The sequence below is a fragment of the Penicillium nucicola genome (assembly GCF_028828085.1).
Source record: "Penicillium nucicola strain IBT 29836 chromosome Unknown utg000002l, whole genome shotgun sequence".
NCBI lineage: Eukaryota > Fungi > Ascomycota > Eurotiomycetes > Eurotiales > Aspergillaceae > Penicillium > Penicillium nucicola.
In genome coordinates this window covers 1,441,168-1,456,451 of record NW_026643126.1, presented here as the reverse complement: position 1 = coordinate 1,456,451, position 15,284 = coordinate 1,441,168, and the positions used below count along the sequence as shown (strand labels likewise).

General features: G+C 46.0%; 6 protein-coding genes across 6 annotated transcripts; 3 read left to right on the top strand and 3 right to left on the bottom strand.

Annotated features, from left to right (window-relative positions):
- Nucleotides 1-1,419: 1,419 nt before the first annotated feature.
- Nucleotides 1,420-2,061, bottom strand: N7511_002315 (uncharacterized protein; the record flags this gene model as incomplete). Its single annotated transcript, XM_057124740.1, has 1 exon — nucleotides 1,420-2,061. One exon carries the CDS (start codon nucleotides 2,059-2,061, stop codon nucleotides 1,420-1,422), a length of 642 nt encoding a protein of 213 aa, XP_056986899.1.
- A 2,340-nt stretch (nucleotides 2,062-4,401) lies between these two features.
- Nucleotides 4,402-5,803, top strand: N7511_002314 (zinc-binding alcohol dehydrogenase family protein; the record flags this gene model as incomplete). The annotated part of the gene is made up of 4 exons (XM_057124739.1): nucleotides 4,402-4,696; nucleotides 4,745-5,368; nucleotides 5,424-5,668; nucleotides 5,711-5,803. The coding sequence occupies 4 exons, from the start codon at nucleotides 4,402-4,404 to the stop codon at nucleotides 5,801-5,803; spliced, it is 1,257 nt and encodes a 418-aa protein (XP_056986898.1).
- Nucleotides 5,804-6,637: 834 nt separating this feature from the next.
- Nucleotides 6,638-7,874, bottom strand: N7511_002313 (zinc-binding alcohol dehydrogenase family protein; the record flags this gene model as incomplete). The annotated part of the gene is made up of 3 exons (XM_057124738.1): nucleotides 6,638-6,850; nucleotides 6,909-7,481; nucleotides 7,545-7,874. The coding sequence occupies 3 exons, from the start codon at nucleotides 7,872-7,874 to the stop codon at nucleotides 6,638-6,640; spliced, it is 1,116 nt and encodes a 371-aa protein (XP_056986897.1).
- An 833-nt stretch (nucleotides 7,875-8,707) lies between these two features.
- On the top strand, nucleotides 8,708-9,836 carry N7511_002312 (aldo/keto reductase; the record flags this gene model as incomplete). Its single annotated transcript, XM_057124737.1, has 6 exons — nucleotides 8,708-8,782; nucleotides 8,842-8,852; nucleotides 8,903-8,960; nucleotides 9,016-9,197; nucleotides 9,247-9,616; nucleotides 9,684-9,836. 6 exons carry the CDS (start codon nucleotides 8,708-8,710, stop codon nucleotides 9,834-9,836), a joined length of 849 nt encoding a protein of 282 aa, XP_056986896.1.
- A 1,798-nt stretch (nucleotides 9,837-11,634) lies between these two features.
- Nucleotides 11,635-12,717, bottom strand: N7511_002311 (NAD(P)-dependent alcohol dehydrogenase; the record flags this gene model as incomplete). Its single annotated transcript, XM_057124736.1, has 1 exon — nucleotides 11,635-12,717. The coding sequence occupies one exon, from the start codon at nucleotides 12,715-12,717 to the stop codon at nucleotides 11,635-11,637; it is 1,083 nt and encodes a 360-aa protein (XP_056986895.1).
- Nucleotides 12,718-14,009: 1,292 nt separating this feature from the next.
- N7511_002310 (aryl-alcohol dehydrogenase AAD14) lies at nucleotides 14,010-15,137 on the top strand (the record flags this gene model as incomplete). Its single annotated transcript, XM_057124735.1, has 1 exon — nucleotides 14,010-15,137. The coding sequence occupies one exon, from the start codon at nucleotides 14,010-14,012 to the stop codon at nucleotides 15,135-15,137; it is 1,128 nt and encodes a 375-aa protein (XP_056986894.1).
- Nucleotides 15,138-15,284: the final 147 nt, after the last annotated feature.

The window sequence follows — 15,284 nt, the reverse complement described above, 5'->3', positions numbered from 1 at the left end:
GTTTATTCAGGAACACTTGCACGTTGTTGTAGTATGTGGCGCCTAGGACCGTGCGCAAGTGGGTGAAACTTGTTATAAGCATTGATGCTTCCTCTAATTCGTGGAAATGCCAACAGTTGGATATATTTTTTAGGTAAATAAAAGAGGTAAAAGAAGAGGTAAAATATCATACTGAATATACCGTAATCTTCACGCTAATATTTACTATACATCCACTATTATATAAGGGGTATTTTTTGACTTCTCTTTAATTTTAATCACGCTTACTTCTTAACTCATCTGCCTGAAAACTCACAATTGTTGAGGATACACCGTAAGTGGTATACCATGGTTCTTCTGGAAACTACATTGGCGGATCTTTGACTATGAATGCAGAGAGGCTAATGTATGGCGAACTAGCCTCCAAGAAGTTGGTGTGGGCGAGCAGCCCAACGAGGTCCACGAGGAGTTCCCCGTAGGGGATGAGGTCGAATCTCATCCGCCTCCTGTGGCACCCGCGCTCTCAACAACGCCGGAGAAGAAAGAGGCGAAGAAATGAATTTTGAGGAAGCTGAACTGCACAAAATTGGCCAGTATCAATACCGTGGTGCGCAACAGCGCCCACGGGATGAAAGAGGGGCTTGAGGATGAGCAGCCCGCTGCGATTGCTGGCTTGGTATGCTGAGATCATGCCAAGACGACGGAGTTTCTCTGTTATTTTATCCTTGTCTTCTCTCTGAGGAGCTCAGTGAGATGAGAGGGAGGGGAAAGAGGCTATTGTTTCTACCTTTCGTTGTTATGTTGTTTTTGTTTTCTGTATTGTTTAATTTTATTTTTCTTTGGTTGGCCCTCTTCGGAGGTGACCATGCCTAAATACATACTGCCGCCAGGCAGCTTCATCTTGAAAAAATGCATTTTACCGTTCAATTTAGACCCCCTGCGCAGGCTGAGATCTCTTGGTAGACCCTAATTGAGCTGATACGAGACCTTGTAGAGATCAGGTGCTAAAATTCCCTTGATATAAGTAGTTTTCTCATTCATCTCTTAGTTGTCTTTAAGATATCTCTTGCCTTTGGCTCCTGTTAATTTTATGATCGTCCTTTTCCAATGACATAACGTCTATAATGGTAAAAACTTATAAAAGAAATAATTCCGCGATGGAATTTAAGGACAATTACTAGAAGTAATATATTGAATAAAGTAACTACATCGTACTAAAGAAATCTACGCACCTAGGTAGTAAAACTTCGAGGAAATAGGGCTCTAGTGTCTAATTTACATATAGCTTCGCACACGGGGTGAGAGAAGTGTTTTCATCTAGACAGCATTAGGAGTTTCACCAAGCAAATCGATTGATATCGAAAGTCCACGACTATTTCAAGCCGAATAAACAGGAATTTTCAGTAGTCTCATGCAACGAAGATCACTCTTAGTGAAACCTCATTTCCCTAACCATTCAAGCCGAGCTAAATATTTCCAAAATTTCTTAACAAAACTCCGAGGGGGCTTTGCGGGAGCACTATAATTCGCCTTCCGAACAATAGCCGCCATATCATAGGATGGAGGGCTTTGGCCAAGTTTCCCATTCATGTTACCCACCTTCGAGGACTCAAGGAACCGCCCAAAAGAGCAAAAGTAGTCATCGTGATTGTGAGTGCTCTGGGCTAACTCTCTTCGCACCTGGCGTTTGGGGTTCTGCTTCAAAGAAGCATAAGCTCGGTCGAACTCACTGTCAGAGAGTCTTCCAAACGCGTGGTAGATTTCGGGGTGTTCAATGCGTTCTTTGAGAACATTTGGTAGCGTTTCAATCAACGGCGACCCCTGTTTTAGTATCGGAAATAACTTTTCAAGGTAGTCTATCGCTAGCAGGATATCGCCGTCGTCCATAGTAGCGTGAGTCTTATCCAACTTCTCGCGTTCTGTCTCCAGTCTTGCAAGTTGTTCCAGTGCTAACCGGACAGTACGCTCGTTTTCGATGACAGAGGTGAGTACATCCGGGCTCGACTCGCATAAGTGGTATTCTGGAGAAGCGTGATAGTCGGAGGCTGGCTTCACTTCTTGGCTTCCAAATAGTTCGGACATTTTTTTTGGAGATAATGAATCTATTCTTGTAGGGTGAAGTTTGGTATAAGATAGGAAACAGGGATATCGAATACAATTTGATCGAGGTTTGAAATAGTAGAAAAATACATCTACCTGGGCACCATTGATACGTATGCTTGCCGCCACCTAATAAGAAATAGATCTCTAGGTAGGTTTTCTCCCAAACCTTGGGATTAATCCGAGTCTCTCTCACCTTTAGGGCTAAGGTTTGGTTTAAGCTTTTTAGGTATCATATAGCCATACAGCTTCAAATTTAGCGAAGGCCTGTAAGTATGCCAGTCTTTTTGAAACAAATGACTGGGCTTGGGTCCACAATCTCGCACATTAAGGTTTGTCATAGTTTCCGACCCCTGGCCAGGATAAAACTTCACAGATCAGGTAGAAATGTCTAATTTTAATACAAGTTTCAACTAAATTGAGGTTTGGATCTAGCTAGTGGACAAATGCATTTCAGTCTCTAACCTTCTTTGCCGAACGCATTTTGACTACGGTGGGCTTTAAATGAGAGGAAATATATATGGCTTGTGGAGTAGATGCTGTAAAAGGGCCGCCTAGAGATAGGGTTATCTTGACTGAATTGAAAGCTGACCCAGACTCCTTATGATTATAGGGAGTAAGTAGGCCCAACTACAAAGTTATTTGCGTCAAAGCTAAACCATAGTTAACTTGGATACCTTGTGCGGTAATAGATGTAAGTGGATCCTGCGAGACAGTACTTGATGTCTTCGATATTGGTCGAATTGATAATTAATCTCTTATTAGCGGACCGCAACATTATTCGAGGGACGAAGCTTGATCCCTATTTATTAAAGAGAGCTTGAAATTGTCTAGAATTTACTGGATCCATAAGAAAGCTACTCTTGGTGAGAAGCTCGAGGACGCCCTATCTGCGGCACTCGTTATTACCGAGGTCTTGTCTCCGACTAGTACCGGGGAAACGACGGAGATACGAAAATATATACGGCCGGCCGCATTGGGAAATTTGCCATGATCCTGGTATCTCTTCCGAATATGAGCAATATTAGCGCGGCTGAATTATAACGCGTGTTGTCTCCGCGACTCACACCTCTGCTGCACAGTAAACGGCCAGATATTCGAACACCCGAGTTCTGAATCACCTTGGGTCTTTTCTTGTCCAGTGTACTCAGCGAGTAATCATGTCTGACCCTAAGGGATGCACAGCAGTTTTTTCAGCACTTCTGCTTCATGGGGACTCTTCATTATGTGGTCTCAGCATTTCTGGAAAATCAACCACGCATTCATGGTTGATTTGCCATCCCAGCATATACCATAAAAATAAATTTGAATTGCCATATTCTTTCGGATGCTTCGAAACCATGGCGAGATTTTTGCAGAGATAGGAGAGCTTCATTTAGACTTGAACTTTATGCGGGACGCTTACCTCTGGATGGTTATTGGCTGATAGTCGCCTCCACGGCCCACTTCGACTGGAACATTTTCTCCTGCCACTCTTAATTAAGTGAACTACTTAACGTTGAGTCAAGTTAACATTAACTAACGTTCATTTAAATTAGCATTTACTAAAGTTAAATTAAGTCAACATTAATATACTCTGCAGATGAAACAGACTCCGAATTCGTGAACTTTGGGCCCACCGTAAACCCTAATTTAAGCTGCTTACAAGTCGGATCTCATTGGACAGCAAATACCACTGGAATGCTCTTTTTCTGGTGTTCTGTCATTAACGGAGTTTACGAAAACTAATAACATGCTCTATTTACCTTTCTGCTAGTGTGCACAGAAGTCTCTACATTCTTAGTACCAATAAATAGCGCCGTAAACCACGCAAGTAATTTATGTCACCTGCTTGCATTGTATGAATCATTGCGAATGCACTGACGTTAAAAGGCGACCTCCTATAAACTTCAATAAATTTAGGGTTAGGTCCAAACCAGCTTCTCGGAAGGAAGGCAGTCGTAGTTCTTCCATGGTCATGGCAACGTGTTTAATGATATCAGTGTTACATTGAATTAAGTCAGTATGCTTAGGATTGAGACTGCGTCATCTTGCCGTTGGGTTGCTTTTCCGCATGATTCTGGTGAGTAATGTTATAGGGATTTTCTTCCAGTCTAACTCCACTTAATCCCGTACTTAACTCCGCGAGGATGCTAATGCACCATATAAAGCCTTGTACCCGAGAGTCATCTGCGAGTGCCACTTGTAAGGTCGGAACTCTCACAACAATTTTTCACTTAACCCATCTCCTGTCGGAAAGATCTCAGAATCTTAACTTGTCTCGTTGCTCTTCACGGGGACCAAGTCGCTCTTCGAAACTTCACCATCACACCGAAAGTTAACATGACCGCAAGCGACATGATGAAGGCCCTAGTTTTGAGACCCCAGAGTCAATCTTTAGCCGTGGAGGATGTGACAGTGCCAAAGCCTGGGCCCAAACAAATTCTTATCAAGGTGCAGGCAGTTGCGCTCAACACGGTAGACGTCATGAACGTGGACCACTCTTTGGCGCTCCAAGATAGACGTGTCGTGGGAACGGACTTCGCAGGACTTGTCGAGACAATCGGCGAAGATCTCAAATATCTTGAGGACCCACGTGTGAAAATTGGCGCGCGAGTCGCGGGTTTTGTTCAGGGTGGTGGGTGGTGCCTCCTTCGATCCCGACCGCATATCTGACAAAATTCAGCGAATTCTACTAACGAGCGTCCCGGTGCCTATGCTGAGTACGTTTTGACCGATTACGACTTGACCTGGAGAGTCGCTGATAGCGTACCGCTGGAAAACGCCGCTACTATCAGCATGTGCGGTATCACTGCCGCACAGGGCCTTTTCTATCGTATGGGATTTCCATGTCCATTTTATGGGACGCCGACATTTGGGGATGTAGAAGAGCCTGTGAACGTTTTCATCTACGGCGCAACAACCAACGTCGGCATTTTTGCAGCGCAGTTGGTTCGCATCGCGGAAAAGACAGCAGGAAAACCGATTAGGCTCATCGGAGCTGCTAGCGCCTCGAAGCACGCCTCACTTAAGGGAGCACCATATGGATACGACGTCTTAGTCGATTACAAAAATGATGACTGGCCAGAGCAGGTCCACGAAGCCACCGGTGGGCGCGGTGTGTCATATGCAGTTGACACAGTATCCATTGGACCAACAGTGGCAATGGTCGAAAGAACGTTGAGCCCTTCAGGAAAATTTGCCGCCTACCGGACCCCATCTATTGGCGGATTTGACATGGCCACCTTGAAGATCAAGCCTGTTGTCGGTCCAGTTTGGGAGGGCCTCGGGGCTGAGATTGGTTATCACGGTAGCGTCATTCTTCTCCAGTTCTTTGGTTTGTTTGAAATCTAATGTGTCAACAGGTGTAACATTACCGGCCAACCCCGAAGCGAGGAGCTTCGCCGCTGTTTTCTTTAAATTCATTAGCCAAGAACCAACTCCAGGTTTCAACGTTCTTCAATCGGTTCCTGTTCGCCTGATGCCTGGTGGCTTAGACCAGATCATTACTGACGGATTCTCTGTGCTCCGCAATTCGCCTATGATATCCAGGACCGCATCTGACCGCAAGGACGACGCTCATTTGCGACCAGTCAGCATGGAGAAGCTGGTATACAGGATATGAACAAAAGTACGGAAGATGATTCACTAGAATCTCTTGGCTTCCGTTCGGGCTGGCAAGTTCTTCACGAGCCAGGGTCACTCGGCCTTTCGTATCATCACGTCTGTTGAGGAAGTCGAATGATCACAAGCACCCTGAGTGAAGGGCAGTTTGAACAGCGGCTTAGGTGTATATAGCTTCTTAAATTATCATCGCAGGGATGCTTGAAACCCACAAATGCCGATATTCCAGCGGCGACTTCTCCTCTAAGCATGCTCAAGTCTATGTAGGATTCTAAGCAGTACTTCTTGAAGACTCTACCTCAGATCCGCCGAACGTAGAGCAAACTGTCAAGTTTAGCTGAATCATAGTTCTTTGTAGCCCACTAAGACGTCATTCTCGCTGAACATGAGTGGAGAGTGGAGGCGACGCTATAGCATTAATTTGATCTTTACTCGTTCTGGTTCACTACGCATATCTCAGGACCGGCTTCTTTCGACTTTGCAGACAGCAGCTATGAATGACAATTTCCAACAACCCTGAAGTCCTTTCCTTTCTCCGTAGAGAGAACATAATGAGGTATGCAATCACCTTGCTACCATTTGAGCTATTACTGGAATGGGCCTTACTCCACTAGAAATCTGTTGTCCGGTGTTCTGAACTTCAATAGCCCATCATGTTGGATAAAATTTGCCCAATAACAGTGATCAGTTCCTACGTTGAAACGATCGACAGTTGTAGAGGGCAGTTAATATCAGTACGGACCGGTTTGGAGGCTATGGATATAACTGGTACACTTAGGCACGAATATCTCTATCTCAAATCAGCATGGTAGCATTCAACGACAGAATGACATTTCTGAGCAATGGGTCAACAAAGTAACGAAACAATCTGAGGTTATCCCTGTTTCCGTTGTAAACTGCCCAAGCCCGCTAAAGCTTCATGTCCGTTACAATAACATCACGACTTCCAGGTCAATTACATGTGTTCCGGGAACTCCTCAGCGGTCCATACTTTCCACACAAGCCTCTCGCCGCTGACAGTGCCACTTCTCATGATGTCCAGAGCAGTAGTTGCTCGCTCGAGTAAAGTCTTTCCTTCAATGACTCGCTGTTTGCTGGGTTGAATTGCGCCTTGGGCGAGTAAGGTGGGCAAAATTTCAGGCATAAGACGGTCCTTCAAGAAGGAATTCTGGATCGACATTAGTTAGATATTCAAGAATGCTATGCTATTTTTAGAGCACACTTACAGCTTCATATGCGTAGCTCACAATTGCATGGACTTCCACGCCCTGGACCCAGTCGGCTTCCTTGGAAGGGTCGGCAGACAGTTGCAATCCTTCCGAAGATGACGGTGCACTGATCACGACCGGGAGAACTGCGGCAACCTTAGAGCCTGGCTGAGTCGCGAGTTTAGATATCGGAAGCAGTGACCCGAGTTTCGAGTCCACAGAGTCAAAGACTCGAAGTGGCTGACAAGACATTCCAGACTCGAGGGCCCCGGCGATGGAGCTCACAACTTCAGCGCTGCGATAATCAAAAACGCGTGTTGCACCAAGCTCCTTCAGATGCTTTTCATGTTTGGGAGAGGCTGTAACTAGGACATTCCGGTATCCCCAATGCTTCAGAATCTGGACTGCATAACTGCCAACGGAGCTACCTGCCCCCCAAATCAAAATAGGAATATCCTGGTCCTGAGGCACAAAATTCTCTGGGCGTGGCCAAGGCAGTTCAATTTGAAGGTTTTCTGACAACGTCAAAAACGATGTACAGAAATTAGTAGACAACGTTGCAGCAGCAGAAAGAGGAATGTTATCTGGGACCTGTTCGATGTATTAGAAATCTCCCAAAAGAAGCGTAGCTAACGTGCGAGAATATGAAGATACCTTGCCAAACAAATGATCGGCTGCTGTCACATAGACCTGGTGAGCCTTTTCGTTCTCGTTGTGGAACACAAACCCAAATACTCGGTCGCCGACCTTCAGGCGTTGAACGTTAGAGCCGACTGCAACTACCGTTCCAGCCACACTGTCTCCAAGACGAAGCGGAAATTGTGCCATCAAGCCGGCATCAACCTGGAACACATCCAATGGAGCAGATGGCACCCATTCGGCTCTGACCTGAACCTCATGTTTCTGCGGCACGACAGTGGGAACTTGCTGAATTGTCAGCGGCTCTTTGATGCCGGTCACAATAATTGCGGGATGGGTCGTCATAGCTGTTGTATTGCTGGTCAACTTGAATCAAAGAATGAAAAATTGGGACGTAGACTATGGCCGATGTTAGACTTTATAAGCTGCTCGGATTAACACGGATGTAAGTTCAAGGGTTCTATTGTCTATGGATTATACGCTTACACACAATGATGTTCCACTTGCCACTGAATACCCACTCATCGTAGTTCCATAACCTTTGCGGGACTGAAAGGCTAAATCGGTCGCTGAAATGGCATATATGACCGTACAGGCTCGATAATTGCCTTACCTTGGTGAGTAGTAGCTAAAGTGGACTCTCGTGTTCAAGTGGGGCGTAAGCATATTAACGTGTTCGGGTTACTTGCTTGGTATACTTTGTACAGTGGCGATTCATACGTATTGGACCGAAATACTTCCGCGACGAACAGAAGGGCAAGTGAAGCACGTATTGTCGGGACATATGGTGGGAGTACCATGTTTCGTGTACGATTGCCGACCTTGAAACTAGTTACCAAGCATCAGGAATTACATTTCTGCGCCATTTGCTGTCCAATGCGATTAATTTTGTAAGCAGATTAAAGTGAAGCATATGTGGCGGGGAACGACTTTTTTATTGAAGATTTTCGGGTGGGGTATTTCACTCCCGAGGTCTAATCAGAGTCCCAAAGTAAGCAACTTAGTTAACTAAGTTGGCTCCCGCAACTTCGCTTCATTAACAAGTGAACTATGTCACAATGACTAATTAATATGGATCAAGGACCAATATAAAGCTGCAACGATCTACTTCCTCAATATGCTTGTCAAATACACTATTAATTGTCTGCGGCTCCAGTGTTATCCAATCTTCTTCAACAATGGCGCAGAAGTTGAGTCTCACATCTACTCAAAAGATCCATTCAGGATATGAAATTCCGATCCTGGGATACGGAGTAAGTAGTGAACCAGCATTCCTTTCACGACAGAGAATCTGACCTAATACTGCGTTTAGTTATATCAGGTGTATGCCAAACGACGGTATAGTATATGACCAGAGTTGCTAATCATCTCAGGCCAGGTCCCATTGCCGAAGATGTCACCCAAAAGGCTCTGAAAGCTGGGTATCGCCATGTATGATGATCCTCTTTTCATGTTGGATTAGCACATTTGACATGAAATTTCTCAGATCGACTCGGCTGCAGTGTATGAAAATGAGAAGGAGTGTATTTCAGCCGTTGAAAAAGCTGGATTGAACCGATCCGACATCTTTCTTACAACAAAGGTTTTACCGCAGGCCACAGGCTATGAAGCAGCGAGACGGTCAATCGAGGACAGTTTGAAGAAAGCGAACACCGACTACTTTGACTTGTGAGAAACATTTCCTCCAGGATTGACCACGATATACTGACAGGTGCAGGATTCTTCTCCATGCGCCATTTGGTGGCAAGGAGGGTCGCCTCGGTGCCTGGCGTGCTTTGGCAGAATCTCAGAAAGCCGGTAAAGCCCGGTCCATCGGCGTGTCCAACTTTGGCATCCACCACCTCGAGGAGTTGGAAGAATACATTGAAAGTACTGGAGATGGTAGAATCGAAGTTTGCCAATATGAGCTCCATCCTTGGCTTGGCCGTGCTGATTTGGTAGATTGGTTACGCAAACGTGGTGTGGTTATTGAGGCATACTCCCCTCTTGCCAGAGGATCTCGAATGGACGAGCCCGTTCTGCGCGCAATCAGCAAGAAGTATAATAAGAATCCCGCTCAAATTTTGATTCGCTGGAGCCTTCAAAAAGTAGGGATCAGCTTGATCGTTTGCCAAGGTGCTGCTTAAGCTAACGTTCTCAATTGTTTTCACTTAGGGTTTCGTACCTCTGCCCAAATCTGCTACCCCTGAGCGTATCCAAGAGAATACCGACGTGTTTGATTTTGAGCTAGACGAGGATGACATGAAAGCTCTGCACACCGATGAATATGCACCTTCCACTTGGGATCCTTCTGTACAGCAGGATTAACATAAAAACCAGAAAGGCCTTCAACCAGGTCGTCAAAATGCAGTGATTCATGCTCCATATTTCTCAGAACTGGTCGAATACTTTCCGCCAGACAAGCGGTTTTTCACCCCTCTGTATTCTCCATTTATTCGTTGAAATAAGCAGCTCAGGGCATCCGTAAAGAAAATCTCGCCATTTCTTTGCGAACTCCTCAGTCACTTCCCAATTTTTGGGATCCCAAGGTGTTCCCCACACAAGAATAGTTGCATTGCTACTGCGCGTATCCCAAAATGCTGTGAGATCGTGGCACAGTTCATCATCATCCAAACTATTTCCCGCACGGATCAAATTGTCTCGCATCTGGGGAAACGGGAAAATATCAAGCCACGGGTGATGCGGAACTGCCCTTTGCAGAAGAGTTGGTCGCAAGCTTTGAGGAATGCTATCTTCAGGAAGTTGCGGCCGCGCTAAGCTAAAAATCGAAACGGTGTTGTCTTCGCACATCCATTCGATAGCCATGCCTACTGCAACCACGTTCTGATAAGCTGCACGTAGCACGTTTAACCTGCTCAGCTTCAAGAGGTGATCGGTTTTCGGAGACCCCTCTATGTAGCTCGTGACTGCTCTCTTCTCAAACTGGGTCATCAGTTCGTGTACATTTAGAGGAGCAAATGTACATTGCTGATGCTGTGTTTCGGATAAACTGCATCTAATGAGGTCATGCTTTGCAGGTCCCTCCACAGTAGATTCTACGGGAGGAAGATCGTAATAAACAGTCGACCTAGCAGGCGCATTTGTCGTTTGCTTTTCCTCACTCTCCCGAGCACGTTGACGTAGTCCTGCAAGCAAGAAAAATGGGGACTGGGTTAGTCACGATATATATCGGGCATACTTGAGGTGTCCTTGGAGAGCTCACGATACACTCTTTGGTTCAGCCGATTTTGAACTCTCCGGCGAGTGGCGGGATTAGTGACCCCCCTCAAGTCGTCATCAGAGGAGTAAGCTGTTGACTGCTGGGGCAGATGATAACGCTTCGGGACGTTTAGGCTCATAGATTCAAAGGTCCTTGGCTGCTCCATCATGTACAGGAAAATGATTTCTAGTATGTGCGAAATAGACGTCAAGAATGGCGAGGATTGTGCTGAGGTCACTGATTTATAACGCTTACACCTAGACTGTGATTGGACACATTCATGCTTGGCGCCCCATCTGTGGATTGACGGAGTTAACGTCCAAGTCAATGGCTCGCGAGTAACTCCGTGGCTCAACAAATTTTATTCATTGATTCGCATTCCGGTCTAAATCCGAGACGGCTACCTTGAAGGACGTAGTCGCTGGCCCCACGGGCGAATAAAAATAGATTACCATTGCCAGAACTGCCACATCTGAATCTATTGGTAGATGGTAGAGTGGCAGATGTACCTCGGCGGGATCTACCCGTATTTATACCATTATACCCTGTTGAGATTTATGGTGGCCGGCCATGGTTTATACCATGAATGAGCCATGACGGCAACCGTAGTGATTCATCACCTGGGAAATCTAATTAGGACTAGCTGAAGGCAGAGTTTTCTGGTATATAAGGAGGTTCTCACACAAATGGGAATCTCCAGACTTAAACACCTCGGTAATCTATTGTTAGATTATCTATATTGTACGGTCGTACCAGTCATCATTCCTACTTGCATCGTAGCCTTTAAACATACCCATCCACCACCTGCCTAGTCGGGTGAGAGTTGGTACTGGAATTCCATGTGGTTTTGCGGAAAAAATATAATAGAGTCAAATATTGTGAAACACTATGATTAACTTGGGCCTGTTATCTACCAATCGATATGCTTGCGGCATCTGCCACTTGAACAACTAGCTTGCCTCTTCTTTTTCCAGTTTTCAACTCCTTGAATGCCTTTGGCACGTCATGTATCGAAAACACACGATCCACCGCAGGTATAACCTTGTTTTCCAAAACCCAGGTTCCCAATTTCTCCATGTCCAGTTTTCTTACCTTCACTGCCATCATGGAAAATTCTCTCTGGCCCCCACCAAGGAACTTGGGCAAGAGGAATATTTTGAGCAAATTCCATGTAAGTTCCCCAATAGTACCTGTCCCAACAAGCACGTATTTTCCATTCTCCTTCAAAAAGTGGTGAGATTGCCAGTACATTTGCATATTATTCCCAACCAGGTCCACAATGCGGTCGAACTTCTCGCCTGTTTGATTGACGTGTTCTCTCAGTGCGAGAGTTACATCTCGGGTTGTGTAGTCGATTAACGTATCTGCCCCGAGTTCTTTCAGGTACGTAACGTTGGTTGGCGAGCAGCTAGCAGTAACTTCTGCACAACCCAGGCCGTGCTTTGCGATCTGAATTGCAAAGGTTCCGGTGCCTCCACTACCACCGTTAATAAAGACGCGATTCCCCTCTGTCACGCCATCAAGAGTTTGCAGGGCCGTCAATGCCGCTATTCCCATGCAAGAGAGCTGCTGCAGTTTCAACGCACAGTCATCCTCATCCACGAACTCCTTGGGAACTTTCACAATACCGTCCGTTCCCATGACGAGGATATACTCCGCCAAAGAGCCATGCTTCTGCGGTAGACCCAATGTCCCACAAACAACATCATCAATCTTGAGCCCGGGGACATTTGTCTCGTAAATGCGCCCGACAAAATCAGAAGCAGGGGTTGCTGGAGGCCTAGTGGCCATTTTGCCAACCAATGTCATTTCAGGGACCTTGTAGTCTTGAGGATTCAACGAAACGGCGAGTACTTTGACAATGCTTCCAATGCCACGGGATGGTATTTCAGGCCTAGGGACATTTTCACAGAACTGAAGATTCGTCTCCAGTCCTTGATTTGTGGAATTATACTGCCATGAAAACATAGACTCCGATGGACTTGCCATGGCGAGTACGGCAGTATGGACGCAAACGATGCGGCTAATGGTGTTCTCAACAAGAATGAGCCAATCTTTGCCGATCCGTTAGTGATGATATGGGATACGTTGGCTGGCTATCGAAACTCTCTACCTTGAGGCTTGCCTTGCTAGCTTTTGTGAAATGAGTGGTTTGTAATGCTTTGTAGTTATGAAGATGTTCGAGATGCTTTTGAAATTGTGGTGGTCGCGATTTGGGAGGAAGGAGATATACTGGTAGTCTGGAGTTCAATATTTATACATACCAGCAGTTAGCAGTGTTGATCAGTTGGTTAATAACACTTTTATACTTTCCATAATACAATGAGCGATATGGAATTGCTCGGACCGTCCGGCTATGTTGAAGAAAGGGACCCGAAATACTGATCCCCTACAAAACATGATCGGCTCGGATGTCGGTAAGATCCGAGAACTAGGGCGAGGTCCAAAAATTCATCTCCAACCTCTCAATTACCTGCAGTGTCCTTACGCAGCACGATACATAGCAAATCGGAGGAACCTCAGAAAATTGATATTGGCACTGGAGCAGCCTGGAGTCAAGCAAACTAGTCAAGCCTGGTCCATGAGTGATTAGGCTTACAAATGAACTGTGAGCCCATAACGAAATGACCCAGAATAATTAACTTGCTTACACCCCCACTTAGACTGTAGGAGCCAATCCGCGGTGTTCCTCAAAGAGGAAGAGGTGTGGGGGGGGGCACGGGTACGGAGTATAGAGAAAGAGGCTCCATCTCCAAGAGTATAGTTTGAGTGGGGCGTAAGCAGGTTAATGAAATGCTTCTGTCACAACAGTTATAGATTGACCTATTCTAAGAATAATTGTGCCTAGCTCACTGGATTAAATGGCGTTTTAGTTGAGAGTCATGAATTTAAATCGCGCGTCTTCGTGCTGCTGATCCACTCGGTGTGATCCACTCGGCACAGACGTACGTTGACTATAATGATTGATTTCTAAGCAATAGGCTCATTAGAGCAAGGGCAGAGATAAGAAAAGCCCAATAGAGCGCATTGCGTCAAGGGAATCATATTAGCCTGTTCATGGTTGACTTTCCTAAGGTTCAGTCTTTGATTGCTAAGCAACTGACAACAGTGTCAATCAGTTGTTTGTATCTGAATTTGAATCTCCACTATTCGAAATTGCTTTCAAAAAACATAAGTAGCTTGAGATTACACACATATATAACGCCTATCTCTCAAGAGGCAAACATCCAACATCCCAGGTTAAGACAAAGTCAAGCTACGCAATTCAGTTTTTATCCAATATGGCACCACTCAAGATGCTATTTGCGACACCGGAAGAGCCGAAGACCGAGCTCGGTCGATACCGCATCCTCTCGAGTACAGCAGGTGTTCGCGTCTCCCCGCTTGCGCTTGGGGCCATGTCCATCGGGACGTCTTGGTCCTCGTTCCTAGGCTCTATGGACGAGGAACAGGCTTTCAAGCTCTTGGATGCCTATACCGAAGCCGGGGGAAACTTCATCGACACAGCCAACAATTATCAAAATGAGGAGTCCGAACAGTTCATCGGAAAATGGATGGCTGCACGAAAGAACCGGGATCTTCTATTCGTGGCCACCAAGTTCACCAATTGCCACCGCTCGCACGAGCTTGGGACCGGAAAGACAGTCAACTATGCTGGCAATCACAAGAAGTCGCTATATCTATCTGTGGAAGATTCTCTGACCAAGCTACAAACAAAATACATCGATCTTCTCTATGTGCACTGGTGGGATTGGACAACTTCGATCGAAGAGCTCATGGACTCCCTTCACATTCTTGTTCAGGAAAGAAAAGTGCTATATCTTGGAATCTCGGATACTCCGGCCTGGGTCGTGGCCGCTGCCAATGTATACGCGAGAGATCATGGCAAGACTCCATTCTCTGTTTACCAGGGCCGCTGGAACTTGATGCGCCGCGACTTTGAAAGAGATATCATTCCTATGGCCCGTCACTTCGGCATGGCGCTTTGCCCATGGGATGTCTTGGGTGGAGGCCAGCTGCAAACTGTGAAGCAGCTTGAAGCCCGTCAGAAGACCGACGAAGGGGGTCGGGGTCTTCATCAGACCGAACAGGCTAAGCGGATGAGTGCAGCCTTGGAAAAAGTGGCTTCGGAGCATGGAACCGCAAGTATTCAGCAAATTGCGCTGGCATATATTTTGAATAAGTCAAAGAATGTCTTCCCGCTCATTGGTGGTCGCAAGGTGGAGCACCTGCAGGACAACATCGGCGCTTTGAGTATTCGCTTGACGGCGGAGCAGGTCAAGCATATTGAGAGTCTCACGGAGTTTGATATCGGTTTCCCGATGGACTTTATTGGGGATGATCCCAAGGAAGTGGGTAGCCAGCCTCCTATGATGGAGGTACTCACTGGTGCTAAGATTGCCTGGTAGAGCGTGTTGAAGCTTATCAGTTATTACTGATGGCGTAGTACTAGAATGTTTGAATCAGAGCTCCGGCATGCATGGCATACATTTGAAAATGAAGACTTTGAGTTCCATTTCGACTCAGCTCTTTGCTACATCACATTTCTATCTTTT